At 51.3% G+C, this 14817-nt stretch overlaps 1 protein-coding gene across 2 annotated transcripts in view; it reads left to right on the top strand.

The window, feature by feature from the left end:
* Positions 1-14817, top strand: part of Celsr1 (cadherin EGF LAG seven-pass G-type receptor 1) — a 134530-nt gene that overhangs the window by 91111 nt on the left and 28602 nt on the right. For both annotated transcript variants that reach the window (XM_041672251.1, XM_041672252.1), the window contains exons 6-14: positions 1343-1500; positions 2841-3004; positions 3400-3525; positions 4676-4842; positions 10934-11119; positions 12038-12151; positions 12657-12831; positions 13572-13713; positions 14082-14202. In XM_041672251.1, the coding sequence (XP_041528185.1) occupies positions 1343-1500; positions 2841-3004; positions 3400-3525; positions 4676-4842; positions 10934-11119; positions 12038-12151; positions 12657-12831; positions 13572-13713; positions 14082-14202 (1353 nt within the window). The remainder of the gene's footprint in view (positions 1-1342; positions 1501-2840; positions 3005-3399; positions 3526-4675; positions 4843-10933; positions 11120-12037; positions 12152-12656; positions 12832-13571; positions 13714-14081; positions 14203-14817) is intronic.

Consider the following 14817-nt stretch of genomic DNA (forward strand, 5'->3'; position numbering starts at 1 on the left):
TCAGCAAGAGGAGACCCTGAGCCCATGGATTTTTTTTTTAAAGATGTGGTGTTGCTATGTTGCCCAGGCTGGCTCTAACCTCCCAGGCTTAAGTGTTCCTCCTACCTCAGTCTCTTGAGTTCTGGGTCGGTAGGTGTGCCAATATATCTGTCTGGGCCTATTGTTTTGAGGGATTGAGGAGGGCTGCTGCCAGGCTCCTCAATACATCCTCCATGTGGTAGGAGGAGGTATGTGTGGTTGTGAGTGTGTTTGTGTGTGCAAATTGGAAGCTCTAGCGACACCATTCTGGGGTTATGCTCACAGCACCTAGGGACACAGGCTTTGGTACCCTGATGTGCAGGTCAGAAAGGAAATCCAGCAGCCCATCAGTCCTCTGGCTGTTTGCCTGTTTCTAAAGCTCTGAGTCTTCATACCTTTTGTCCAGCATGGACAGTGCAGGAAGGATGTCAGAGGTTATATGGGTGGACACTTGGTGTCCTGAGAGACTGAGGACTGCCAGGAAAAGAAGCCATCGCTGGGTGGCTTGAGGAGGTGGGAGCCCAGGCTGGCATATGAGGTCAGCAGAGGGGCCAAGGCCAAGAGGTTCCTGAGGAGTGGGTCTGGCCTGGAAGCTTAGAAGAGGCAACTTCAGGTCAGTGAAGGGATGGAGATAACTTGGGGGTGAGGCCACCACAGGTACTCAGTACTTGAATATCCATTTGTATGGTCAGGCTCCATCTTAGATGGCCGGGAAACAGGTCTCCCTATTTGGACCAGGAAGCTGCAACGTGAATACAGGGTCTTGGTGGACAGGAGCCAGTGAGGGACAAAAAGAGTGCCCTGTAAAGTGGCAAGGTTGTATCTGGAGGCCACTGTAAGGAAGGGCTAGCAGCTGTGTGGCTTAGACCTCTCGACCTAGAGAATTAGACTCCACTAGCTGTGGGGCTGTAGATTTACTAGTTCAGTGGTTGAGTGGCTATTCGTATCCCTGGATTTTCATTCCTAGCACTACCAAAAAAAAAAAAAATTTATAAGCCAGCTTTCTAGGAAGGGTCCTGCATCCCCTTTCAGGGTATTGGATACATAGGTAGACCCCAGTCATCTGGCCTCAGGCCCACATAGTTCACCCTGGATTTGCCTTAACTCAGGCCATAGCCTTGATTTCAATACATTCCTCTTCTGAGGTTCTGAGAAGGACCTGTGTCCTGGGACGATCCCCTGCACCCCGTGTAGCAGGTTGCGGGCTAAGGTGCCTCACCCTTCACGCACCTTCCACCTCTGCAGGCAGTGTCCAGAGCTGGGACACCCACCAGGGCATGCTGACAGACAGAGCTGACTGCTTTTATTCTTTCCGCCCCCACAGCCCAACATCGGCCACCTGGGCCTGCCGCATGGGCCGTCGGGAGAGAAGGTGGCCGTGGTAACGGTGGATGACTGTGACGCTGCTGTGGCCGTGCACTTTGGAAGTTACGTTGGGAACTACAGCTGCGCTGCCCAGGGCACTCAGAGTGGCTCCAAGAAGTGAGACACCTGGAGGGGAAGCATGGGGCATCCACAACTACTCAGGCCCTCCTCCAAGTCACCCTTGTCAGGCCAACGTAGAGTACCTTGGTACCCTCTGTCTGTGCTGGTGTCAGACCGTCTCCCGTGAATAGCATCTTCTCTCTCAGACCATAGAACCCTCAAGAATAAGTCCCCAGACGCGTCCATCAAGACAGGTCGGCAGGGCATACCTCCTAGCACTTGGGAGGATGAGGCACATAAATTGAGATTCAGTATAGGATGGTCTACCTATGAATTCAAGGCCAGTCTGGACTTAAGCAGTGAGCCGCCATGCAGAAGTCAACCTGAGCAACTTGCTGTCTTCATCTTGTCTCTTTGGGTTGCCAGTCCCTGAACTAAGGAATTACATGAGGTGGAAGTGGCTGGTTGTCCTTGCTGGTTTGGGGTCTCTCAGGGATTCTTTTAACTCAGGACAAAGAAATTCTAATACCCATATGCAGGGCCAGCCTTGCTTTATTTTCTTTTGATATCACCAACCTCAAAAGGTGAGAGCCTGCTCCTGCTGTGTCCAGATGATAGTTTGCAGGTGGAATATAGAACATTGGGTTTTAGGGCAGGAGAGGCGGCTCAGCTGTTCTTCCGGAAGTCCTGAGGTCAATTCCCAACAGCTACACGGAGGCTCACTACTGTCTACAACTGTAGTACCATAGGATCTGGTACCCTCTTCTGGTGTGCGAAATGTACACACAGATCAAACACCCATACACACAAATAAATCTTCTGTTTGATGTTTGCTTTGAGACAGTGTTTCCCTATGTAGCCCAGGCTCTCCTCCTCCTTCTAGTTCTCTAGCCTCGTTATCCTTGTGACCAGGATTACAGGCTCAACGAAGGCCCTTGACCCTGAGTCTTTATCCCTTTTGAGAGTCGTGTTCAGGGGAACATGATGAAGGTCACACGTCCTCACTTAACTTTCTTTACTGTCTTGGGTCTAGAGCCCTGCCTGGGACCTCAGCTGCCCCCTGCTGGAGCCAGAGTTCTGCTCTCATTATACTTTCTCCCCAGAGAGCCAAGGAACTGTGGGATGCTTCCCTCTCCTGCAGCATGGAACTCAAGGTGGTCCTTAGTTGTCCCCAAACACCGATTTGTCTGAAGTGATGGCAAGTGTAAGGACGTTGAGGCCCAGAGAAGCTGCGAGGAGCCACTAGTGACCCTGAAGCAGGGCCACTTCTGTCCTGACTGTCAGGCATCTGCCTTGGGCTTGCACCTGCTCTGTGATGGAAGGCTTAGCAGTAGAGTCGCAGTGATGGCACAGCCGTGCCAGGCCCCATATTACAGAAAATGTCTTTGTCTTTCCAGGTCACTGGATCTGACTGGACCTCTGCTTCTGGGTGGTGTCCCCAACCTGCCAGAAGACTTCCCCGTGCATAGCCGGCAGTTTGTGGGATGCATGCGGAACCTGTCCGTCGATGGCAGGATTGTGGACATGGCTGCATTCATTGCCAACAATGGCACCAGGGCAGGTGTGCACAGCCCCTGGGTGTATAGGGCTAGCATGGTGCCCACTGGACATTTAAGGACCTCTTGGGAATGGGTGTAGAGCTTGGCTTGGTGGCCATGACCACAAGCCTGCAGTTTGCTGTGTTCCTGATGTTGGGATGCTGTCTGCTCACCTGGATACCAGGTGATCAGATCAGACCCTGGAATGGCATGGAAACCCTGAGTCTCAGATATGGGTGGAGCAGAGAATTCCGCACACCCCAGTCTGGCATTCTCACCATGCCCAGCAGATTCTAGGCTGGCTGTCTCTAACTGATTGCACACTCATGTGGATCAGTGCGGGGAGTGGCACAGTTCCTTAACAGAAATCACCTTGTGGTCTTGAACTCAAGTCTAGACTATACCCTCTGCCCTGCAGGCTGTGCTTCTCAGAGGAACTTCTGTGATGGGATCTCATGCCAGAACGGGGGCACCTGTGTGAACAGGTGGAACACGTACCTGTGTGACTGTCCACTCCGCTTCGGTGGGAAGAACTGCGAACAAGGTAAGAATCTTTCCCTTTCCCCAGACCACGGTGGTGTATCTGGGAGGGGGACACAGGCTATAAGAAGTTGCGGGTGACTGGGATAAAGGTCCAGGGCCTGGGCCCAGCTCTCTAGGATGTCTAGGACGACAGGTGACCACGAGGGTCAGAAGAACAAGGTGGCTGTGGGGGCACACTCTCCTGACAGCTGCTGCTGATTGGGCCTGGTGATAGCATGAAGGACAACCTCCTGTCCATCTCCCGGAGATGCTACAGGGTTCACGGGGTATCTTAGTGTCTTTCCTGTTCTGTCATAAAATATCCTGACAAGAAAAAGTTAAGAGATACAGGCTTTATTTGGCTCACAGTTCCAGACCATAGTAAGTGTATTATGATGGGAATGTCACGACAGCGGAGCTTGAGAGAGAACTGATGACATCACTCCATCACCATAAGTCAAAAGCAGAGCAATGCATGCACGCCAGTCCCCAGCCCACTCTCTTCACCATGCCACCCATGATCCCCTGCCCAGGGAATGGTGCCACCCATCCAAATGAAACCTGAACCTGATCCGTGTCCCAAGCACCACAGGACCAGCCCGTGATTGTCATACATCCATCTAGGGTGCTCCTTGCTCACTTTGGATGCGTCTGGCAACCCTCAGGGCTTCTTTGCCCAGTGAGCTGTACAGAAGCCGTGGTAGGCATCTGCAGAATACATTGCTGCCTCTTAGGACAGTACTGAGCACAGATACAGGTCTGAGGCTGGCATCTGTCCATTCTCACCTGGCTGGTAGCTGAGAGGATGCTCTCTGCGTCTGCATCTGTCCACTCTCACCTGGCTGGTAGCTGAGAGGATGCTCTCTGCGTCTGCATCTGTCCACTCTCACCTGGCTGGTAGCTGAGAGGATGGATGCTCTCTGCGTCTGCATCTGCCCATTCTCACCTGGCTGGTAGCTGAGAGGATGCTCTCTGCGTCTGCATCTGTCCACTCTCACCTGGCTGGTAGCTGAGAGGATGCTCTCTGCGTCTGCATCTGTCCACTCTCACCTGGCTGGTAGCTGAGAGGATGCTCTCTGCGTCTGCATCTGTCCACTCTCACCTGGCTGGTAGCTGAGAGGATGCTCTGCCTGATTTCGGGAGGTGCCTGAGGGCCTGCTCTGTATCTGCAGCTATGCCACATCCGCAGCGCTTCAGTGGCGAGAGCGTTGTGTCCTGGAGTGACCTCGACATCACCATCTCTGTGCCTTGGTACCTGGGGCTCATGTTCCGGACCCGGAAGGAGGACGGTGTGCTGATGGAAGCCACAGCCGGCACATCTTCCAGACTCCATCTCCAGGTGAGTGTGTCTGTGAGCCACACAGGCAGCTGCCGAGCAGACAAAGGGGCTTCCTGGGATCCCTGTAAAGGCATCTGCCACTCACCTACCTCCTCCTATGCCTGCCCTGTGGGAACACAGAGGGGAAATATGGGGAGCTCAGGCAGCAGTGCCATTGTGCCCTTCAGTATGGAAGAAGTGCAGAGATCACGTGCAGCTAATGGCTCCAGTGGGGTTCCTTTCCAACACCTGCTTCCCTTCACTGAAGTCGCAGAGCAGAGCAGGTAACCATGGAACATCTCGCTCTGTGTAACTTGCCATAGACAGCAGCTCTGCCCTGCCCTGCCCTGCCCTGCCCTGCCCTATCCTGCTTGGAATTTGGCCCTTTTCCCCCCTGGCATTTCAGAGCTGAGGGCAAAGGGCTACATCAGATGCAGTGAGGGAGCCTCCATCAGTTCAGACTGTGGCCCCATACCCCCCATATTAAACCTGTATGCTACCGTACACCAGGTCCCTGCCTAGAGGGCTCTTGAGGTCCCATTGCATCACGCCACATGTGTGTTTTCTTCCTTTTTCCTCGTTACTGTTTGGCTTGTTTGAAACTTAGGTTGGAGTGCTCCAACATTTTTCAGGGTGATCTCATGCATCCCATTCACACATTTGCACATCTCTTGCATCACAGACGGTTTTCTGATAGGTCGTTGGAGCCAGTGGTACCAAGGAGTGATGAGTTACTGCCTTTGCCAGGCTCACCCAGTGCTTCCTCACTGAGCTACCCTCACCTCTCTGCCTCTTCACTGGCAGTGCAGTAGAGAGAGCCTGTATCCTATGTTCATCCTGAGGATTTTTTTGAGGTGTTTAGGATGAGCCCACAGTCTGGGACTCACTGCTTGGCCAGGGGATTCCCCTAAGCCTGTCACTCATCCTCTGTCCTTGTGTCTCTGGCAGTTCCCATTCACACTGACCGGACAGATTCTCTTGTATAAACCATGGCCCGTGATTCCTGGGCAGGATCAGAATTCTCTATCTTTGGATCCCCTTGGATTTGACATGCTCCTGCTGTGCAAAAATCCCAGGGGATCAATAGCCACTTAGGGGAATCATGCCCAAGCAGGGACTTAGTCACAAATTTGGAGGAATTAATAACTGGGTGTTTCTTTCTTTCTTTCAGGCTTTTCCAAAGTATGTATATATAAGCACATGCATGTGTGCCTATGTCTCTTTGTGTGCTTGTGTCTGCCTCTGTATGTGAATGTGTCTGAGCATATATGTATGTATGTGTGCATCTATGTGTCCATCTGTGCATGTCATGCACGTGTCTGTGTTTGCATGTGTTCATGACTGTGTATTTGTATGCACATTTGTGTACATGTCTATGAGTGCATGTGTGCCAATATGTGAATGTATGTTTGTGCATGTGTGCCCATATATGTATGTATGTTTATGCATGGGTGCATGCATGTCTCTGTGTGTGTCTGTATGTGAGTGCATTTAGTGGGCCCTAGTGCCATGGACTTCTTTTCTGTTGGTCATCCTCTGTCCCCCTTCAGCGTAGTCTGCTACATATCAGTCTCTTACTTTCCTAAGGAGTCTGACTACACCGGCATGTGAAACACATAGCACTTCTGTCCCAAGATTACACCTCTAAAGGTAGTGGCTCCTGGAACTGGTGCCAACGGTCCCTACTGTCCCCATGTCCGCACAGAGCTATGACTTGTTTCTTCTACTTCCTCGGCCCTGGATCCTTGTTCTTCATTCCTCGTCAGGCAGTTGGGGTGGGTAGGAGATGGTCAGGAAGAGGTGAACTCTGAAGAATGTCTGAAACTGAGGCTAGAGACTGTGTGATCTGGGCCGTGCGGGACCTGGGTCAGCCAGAGAACCCCTCCGCACCTCCTTGGAGCAGGGCTCAGCTCAGAGAGTGGGAGGAGATGGGACACCCAGAGCCCTCCCCCTCCCAGTTCTCTGTCAGAGGCCACAGGGCCCCTTGAGAGATTCCTTTGCACTGGCAGAAGGAGGGTGGGGCCGTCAGCGCAGACAGAAGTCTGCCTGCCCACTCACCTGGGGTCATGGCTCCAGCACCCTACTTGGGTTGGGGGTGTTGGCGTGTGCGTCAAGGGTAATTGCAGCTGTCATTGTTCTTCTCTCGTTAGCTGTAATTTCACAAGTTTACCTGCTGCCCCAGAAGCTCTCTTTGGGCTGAACTTGGAAGCACCGTTCTGCCCGGGGAAGGCATTTCTCTGTCGGAACACATTACATTGGCTGTTTTGAGTCGGGCGATGATGGATGCTCACAGGCTATCATTAGTGGACCTGTAGGGGAAAAGGCTGCGTTCAGCAGGGTTAGCCCTGACTGAGTAGTTACCTTTGGGAGCTCATCCATAAATTCAGGGACTGCAGCCAGGAAGACTGGGTGCACCAAAGATGGTCTCAAGGGGTCCTGTAGACCTCTACCAGAGACCACCTAGGTATGATTTCCTAATGCCTGTTCTCCCAGGCATCTCAGGAATTTTCTGGTTGTGTTTTGTATGTCATGTGTAGCCTGTGGCCTCCAGACTGCCTGGGTAACACTGTGGGGCAGCCGTTTGAGTGTCCAAAGCCCAGACAAGTTGGATAATTGCTGTCAGGTGCCCCAAATCCAGGTGTCCAGTGGAATATCATGCTGTTGCTGGCACCTGTCCTGAAGTGGGTAGCCGTCCAAGATGGGCGTCAGCTTCTGTCTCTGTCCTGGGGTTTATTCATGGCTTCTCCTTTTGCTGTAGACACGTGACATTTTCATCGTCATTGTTATCTATTACTTTGTGGTTTTGCCAGCAAGGCTAGTGAGAGAGAAAAAGTACCTCACTAGCCCAGAAAACCTCTATGAGCCAAAGGAAGCGAGATGTAAAAAGGTAAAAAATGCCTTCTGAAATCAAAGTCAAGAGGAAGCAGGGCTTCCTCCAGGGCCTGTGGAGTGTTTGAGTTAGCCAGCATGAGGCACCATCTACTAAAACCTTTTGATATTGTTTCTGACATGATAGAGGCCATACAACTTGGGCCCGGGGAGTTCAGTCCTTGGAAATGTGTTGAGGCTTGCGTTAACGCCTGGATGCAGCCAGCCTTTGTCAACATTTCTGTGTATTTGAGAAGAATGAGTGCTCTGCAGTTGTCAAGCAAGGAGATGTAGAGAGATCCGCATATGTCAAGATGGTGGCGTTAATTGTGTTTAAACAGACTGTGTCTGGGGTTGGAAATGTAGCTGTAGAAAGAGCAGCAGGCTGCGTTCCACCGGGCTCCCGCACGGCTAGCTTTACACCTGAAATAACAACACACAAATTGTATTCTTTTAAACACTGCTTGGCCCATTAGTTCTAGCCTCTTACTGGCTAAATCTTACATCTTGATTAACCCATTTCCAATAATCTGTGTAGCACCACAAGGTGATGGCTTACTGGGAAGGATCTTAACCTGCATCCATCTTGGAGAGGAGAGCTATAGCATCTGTCCCATTGTCTTCTTCCTCCCAGCATTCTGTTCTGTTTACTCTGCCTACCTAATTTTCTGTCCTATCAAAGGCCAAGGCAGTTTTTTTATTAACCAATGAAAGTAACACATAGACAGAAGACCCTCCTACATCATGTAGCTCAGTGGGTAGATCATCTGACTAGTGTATTCAAGGCCCTTGGTTCGATTCCCAGCACTGCATAAACCAGGTATAGTGTCATACCTTTGTAATCCCAGCACTTAGGAAGTGGAGGCCAAAGGATTAGAAACTCAAAGCCATTTTGGGCATACATAGGAAGTTGGAGGCCAGTATGGGCTGTATGAGACCCTGTCTCCAAAAAAAGAAAGGAAGGAAGAAATAAAATAACCAACTTCTAAAAAAAAAAAAAACAACAAAAAACTATGCCATTATCAAAGTTGAGTGTTTTTTTCTGTTTGTTTTGCTTTTGGTTTTTTTTTTTGGTGGGGGGGTTGTTGGTTTGGTTTGGATTTTTTTGTCTGTTATTGTGGCAATCTGCATCTGGACTTCAGTGTTCACCTGTTTTCCTTCCTGGCAGGCTGGCTCTGGTGTCCTTAGGAAAGTCCTTTTCTCTCTAGTGATGATGCTTGCCTTAAAGTGCTCTGTCTACTTATATAGCCACACTAGCCCTTCTGTCTATAGTGTCTCTGTCCTCCTTTTGCTTTTGTTTTAGTTTTTTAAGACAGTATTTCTTTGTGTATCCTTGACTGTCCTGGAACTCAATTTGTAGGCTAGGCTGGCCTCAAACTCAGAAATCTGCCTGCCTCTGCCTCCTGAGTGCTGAGTTTAAAGGCGTGTGCCACCACTACCTGGCTGTGTCCACCCTTTTTCTTTCAACATTTTCTATGTCTTTGCATTTCAAGTGTGTCATGTTCAGTGGATTTTATATCTAAGTCTCAATTTGGTGGGCATTAATCTTTAACTGAACATCTACATAAGCCACAGTCCTGCTTTCTATTTTTTCTCCCCTGTATTGAAATGTAGTGGCTTGATCCTTCTGGAATGTTACACAGACAGCCAGAAACAAGAGTCTGATGGTCCCCAAGTCTGTCTGTGGCTCTCATGACTGCTCACAAGCCTGGTTCTGACAATTCTGTCATCCCTATGGGTCTGTTATACTCTTCTGAGTTTTTAGACATGCTACCGTGTCCTTATACTTTGGGAAATTTTTATTGAGTGCTAGGCATCGTGCTGAAATTCTAGAGCGAGCTGGTGTCCTTGTCATCTTGTTTGTTGTTGGTGGCAACCAGGGGAACCATTTGCCCCAGAACATGTTAGTGCAGTCACAAAGTCAAAGCCAGGCTTCTGTCCCTGCAAGATCTGCTCTGTTTCTTGTTTACTCAGAGTGTCTGTCTAGCCCTTAAGCATCCCAGTGCTAAGCCTTGAAGATTCCTGCCCGTCCAGCCTGGTTGGGATGGGAATTCTCTTTTTTGCCCCGTGGGCCTGCACGACCCTCTTCAGCTTGTGCTACAACTGAGTCTTCAGATCCAGCTGGCGGCCCTGGGGGAAGCAGCCCCTAGAGGACCTGTGGCTTCATTCTCCCTGACATCTGCCCTCCAGCTCAGCCTTGTCACTCAGAGCGTCACACAGGTGTCCTGACCCACAGAAGGAGGATGGTCCAACTCACCAAGTTCTCTGTCAAGTCAAAAAAAAAAAAAATCCTCTGGCCATTGCTCCAGCTTGTGCTAATTTAAAAATTTGACATTTATGTATTTCTTTCTTTAATTATATGTGTGTATATGTATGTACTATAGTGTGTATGTGGGGCCCAGAGGACAACTGCAGAAGTCAGTTCTCTCTTTCCATCTTGGGCATCTCAGGGGTCTAACTCAGGTCATTAGGCTTGGCAGCAAGTGCCTTTACCCCCTGGGTCATCTTGTCAGTCCCCAGCTGCATTCATGTTCTTTGCTTCCTTTTATTTTCTTTTTGTGGTTTTGCTTGTTTTGTTTTTCGTTTTTGTCTTGGCTGGCCTGGAACTCACTGTGTAGACCAGGATGGCCTCAAACACATGAAGATCCACTGCCCCTGCCTCTACCCCTCGGCTTCCCCTGCCCTTGCCCCCGTCTCCACCTCCCAAGTGCTGGGATTAGTGCTTGCACCACTGCACCTGGCCTTAACTGCATTAACTTAAAACACTGTTCTAGGCTAGGTGCAATACTCGTGATTTTCATGCATGTCCTTAAACAAGATTAGAGCCTGACAAACTAAAATTGTCCCTAATTGTTAGTGTGTGTTGTTGTCAGGGAGCAAAGTCCAGGCCTTACATAGCCAGGCAAGTGCTCTACCACTGAGCTACATCCCCAGCCAAACCTGTGTCTGTCTTTGTTTTCTTTTCTTCCTCTTTTGAGATAGTCTCACTATGTAGCCCAGGCTGGCCTGACACTTGCTATTTAGAATAAGCTGTCTCCAAACTCAGGACCATTCCTGCTGTCCCGCCAAGTTCTGGGATAACAGGTGGGCACCATCATACCTGGCTCCTAATTTTTAAATCCATTTCTTTCCCCATGCTGGTGCCATGTCTAAAGCTGTCCGCATGTCTGTGTTGTTAGATGTCTGCAGAATGCTCTCCACGTCACTGCACCAGTCAGTTGGTGTGGCTCTCTCTGCCCTACAGATTCTCAACAGCTACATCCAATTCGAGGTCTCCCATGGCCCTTCCGACGTGGCATCCATGCAGCTGTCCAAGTCCCGGGTAACCGACGGAGAATGGCACCACGTGCTAATAGAACTGAGGAGTGCCAAGGAGGGCAAGGACATCAAATACCTGGCCGTTATGACCTTGGACTATGGGATGGACCAAGTGAGTATGTACTTGTACCCTCCTGGGAACCGTTCCTTCATTGGCCCCCGGGAAAGCACAATGATGCTCAATGTGCCAGCGCCTGCAGGGACCTTGGAGGTTTGGAGAAGTACTGGTTGGCATCCCTGGCTTTGTATCTTCTGTTCCACGTATGCTGAGGATACTTCTGTAGTCTGGAGTCGGGCCCTGCCCACCTGGGTCTCCCAGCATGGTGCTTCAGGTGCCTTTGCAGAGCTTCCCCTCAGCAGAGTTGCTCTGAGTAGCATCTCATCGTCCAGCCCTGTGCCTGTCTGTCCCCACGCACAGATATCAGCACACCTTTCCCAGAAAGGGGAATAGTGAATTAAGCTGGAAAAGACGAGGGAGCCGACAGGCTGGAAGACATAGACACACACCTGTCCCAACTCTATGGCAGCTATCTCCTGACAGCACCCTCAGAATGCTCTCTGAACCAGACTGCAGTTCCCAGCCAGAGAACATGGCACATGCCAGAAGATACCCACATGCTGAGAGAATGCCTCGGAGTCTTAGCTCACCTTGCACCACATTCTAAGAGTACATAGCTGTTGAGTTTAGATGCCCCTTGCTGGGGCTGGGAGCCAGCTGCAACCCATGGTATTCCCATGGTAATACGTGGCCCCTACTCCCTGCCTGCCTCCTGTTAACCCAGCTCATTCTCTCAGCATGGCTGTTTGGGTGCTATGCCCATTATAGGGCAGGAAGGTTGCCCATGTCGTCCCCACTGACCACCTGGATCCCATGCCCTATGTGCCACATACAGGCAGCCTGCTTCCCTCCAGAAGGCCAGGTGTTTCTTTGGAGGCTCTAGGGAGGTGACTCGTGTCCCTCTGCCTTGGTCTTTAGTACATTCCTCCCACTGGGAAGGTGTGCCCAGAGACTTCCGTTCTTTCTGTGTAGAGCACGGTGCAGATTGGGAACCAGCTTCCTGGGTTGAAGATGCGGACTATCGTCATCGGAGGTGTGTCTGAGGACAAGTTGTCTGTGCGCCATGGTTTCCGAGGCTGTATGCAGGTATGGTGGGCATGGCACCACGTCTTTGCATGGCTGGCTCAGGCCGCCGTCACTGCAGTTGGTATCTTCAGTTTGTTTTTAACAAAGGAATGGCCATCTAGTAGGCACCTAAACTTTGACTTACGTTTCCTGCTCACTCCCACCTTCCCCCATAGCTTTCTTTATGCCAGGATCCAGTCCCTGCATCCCCAGCCTTCATCCTCTTGCTTTGCCATGGCTACCTGGTCCAACTTCATATCCACACAGGTGTCCCACCACTGCCAAGGGAGCCATTCACATGTCCCTTGTCCCGCTCACAGTCCCCTGCAGGGAACACAAACCACACATTCCTCTGCTGCTGGCCATGCTGTGTGATCCAGCGTTGCCCATGTCTCTAGCCTCTATAAGAACTGTTCAGACTGGGAGAGAATCTGGGGGCTCTCTTAACTTCTCTTTACCTTTTGGGGTTCATCCAGTTCTACCATTCTGGGACTGAGTCCAGCTGCCCTCAACTTTTTAAATGTAGGGCGTGAGGATGGGGGAGACGTCTACCAACATTGCCACCCTGAACATGAATGACGCCCTCAAGGTCAGGGTCAAGGACGGTTGTGACGTGGAGGACCCGTGTGCCTCAGACCCCTGCCCTCCACACAGCCACTGCCGTGACACCTGGGATAGCTACTCCTGCATCTGCGACAGAGGTGGGGCCCTCCCTTTACACACAGTAGAGGAGCCTTTGGTGGCTACAGTGCATGTAGGGAAACTGATTTGGGCCATTAGCTTCCCCGGTCAACTCAGTGAGGCTATAGGGTCCTGAGCTGTCTTAAGAGAAGTGGCCTCTGTGCCATGCATGGTGACTCACACCTATGATATCAGCACCTGGAAGGAAATGTCAGTCATGGCAGGAAAATTGCTGCAAATCTGAGGCCAACTTGGGCTGCATGGTGAGGTTCCCGGGGGCTAGCCTGGGCTACCGAGGTAGACCTTTTTTCAACCTCCCTACTCCCCTCGGAAAGCAGAGGACCTTTCTACTGGAAACAGAGTCCCTTGCCTTTTCTTTCTCAGCCTAGAGAACATTTCGGGACTTTAATTTCCAAGTGCAGCTGGAGCACAGTAGTATAAAAGTGACGTATCCTAATGTCACACATTCACCGGTCACCTTTGGACCTGGTGGGTGGAGACGTACTGAAGCTGTCCATCAAGAGCTCCTATTGTCCATGTGTATGGAACAGCCAGGACCTACACCCCTGCATTCCACCACCACCACCACCCCGCCCCCGGCCTGGGATGGCTGCCTTCCATGTTTCCCCAGTCTGTCTCCTGTGACCTGGAGGGGAGGCTGCTCCTCCCTTTTGCTGAGTGACGGGAACCGTCGGCTTCGGGAAGCATGGGATGCAGGAGAGGCCTTGAAGTAGAGCTTATGCTGGCCCTGTCCCCACAGGGTACTTCGGAAGAAAGTGTGTGGACGCGTGTCTCCTGAACCCCTGCAAGCATGTAGCAGCGTGTGTGCGCGCCCCCAACAGTCCCCGAGGCTACTCCTGCGAATGCGGGCCCAGCCACTATGGGCAATACTGCGAGAACAAGTAAGGGAGCCCGTGACACTGCCTGGTGACCCTCGTGGCTTCTGTCCCCATCTTCCCTGCCTCTTCTCCCCTGGGGAGGTACAAACAGATGCCATCCCCACCCTTTCCCTGCCTCTTCTCCCCTGGGAAGGTACAAACAGATGCCATCCCCCCCCTGCCGCCACCCCCCCCCCCCCCCGTCTATGCCACACTGAGGCCCTCACTGGGATTCTCATGTGTGTCTTTAAGACAGATGAAAACATGGAGAAAACCATCATTTTAAACCACTTCTGTAGACAGAGCCTGGTTGGGTATGTGGCCCCTAAAGGGAGGGATGAGGGCACAAACTTCCTTGAGTATCCTTCATCTGTCACTTTTTATTCCATCAGAGTCGACCTTCCATGCCCCAAAGGCTGGTGGGGGAACCCGGTGTGTGGCCCCTGTCACTGTGCCGTCAGTCAAGGCTTTGATCCAGACTGCAACAAGACCAACGGCCAATGCCAGTGCAAGGTGAGAGGCCACCAGTCTGTCCCCACCTCCCTTTGACCTGAGCCCAGCAAGCTGTCCATGCATGCACAGTACGGCCTACATACAAACATGAGTCTACGCACATGGACAGATATACGCGTGTATATATATCATAAACTTTCATATACACATATTCACCTGTATTCACACTTCCCCCCGCCACACACACACACACACACACACACACTCATATACATACAGAAGGTAAAGCTCACACACTTGGCATTGCACACACCCTGGATCTGATCCCCGGCACTTCCCCAACCCCCCAACACACACATATACACAAGCCACACCCTGTCTTGGTATCCAGACCTAATGTGTGTACAGCATTGGACACCTGTTCTCACAGCTTCAGAATATGCTCCTGTGTGCTTAGCCACAGCTGTGGGAAGCCCCGCCTCCAACTGCAGGGGCCTTCAGAGTTGCCTCTGGAAGATTGCCATTGGGTTTTAGCGTAGCTGTAGTTGCTCAGTAAGGGACATGTTGTCAAGGAGACATGGTGAGAACGAAGGAAATTGTCACCGTGGGCTGCCTGTGATGCTTCTCCAGTGTCAGTCTGGCCCCGAGTGCTCCACGGTGATTCCAACAGTGACA

This window comes from Microtus oregoni, unplaced genomic scaffold (assembly GCF_018167655.1).
Source record: "Microtus oregoni isolate MIOR12 unplaced genomic scaffold, Mior012 000022F_ref0000154, whole genome shotgun sequence".
Classification (NCBI taxonomy): Eukaryota; Metazoa; Chordata; class Mammalia; order Rodentia; family Cricetidae; genus Microtus; species Microtus oregoni.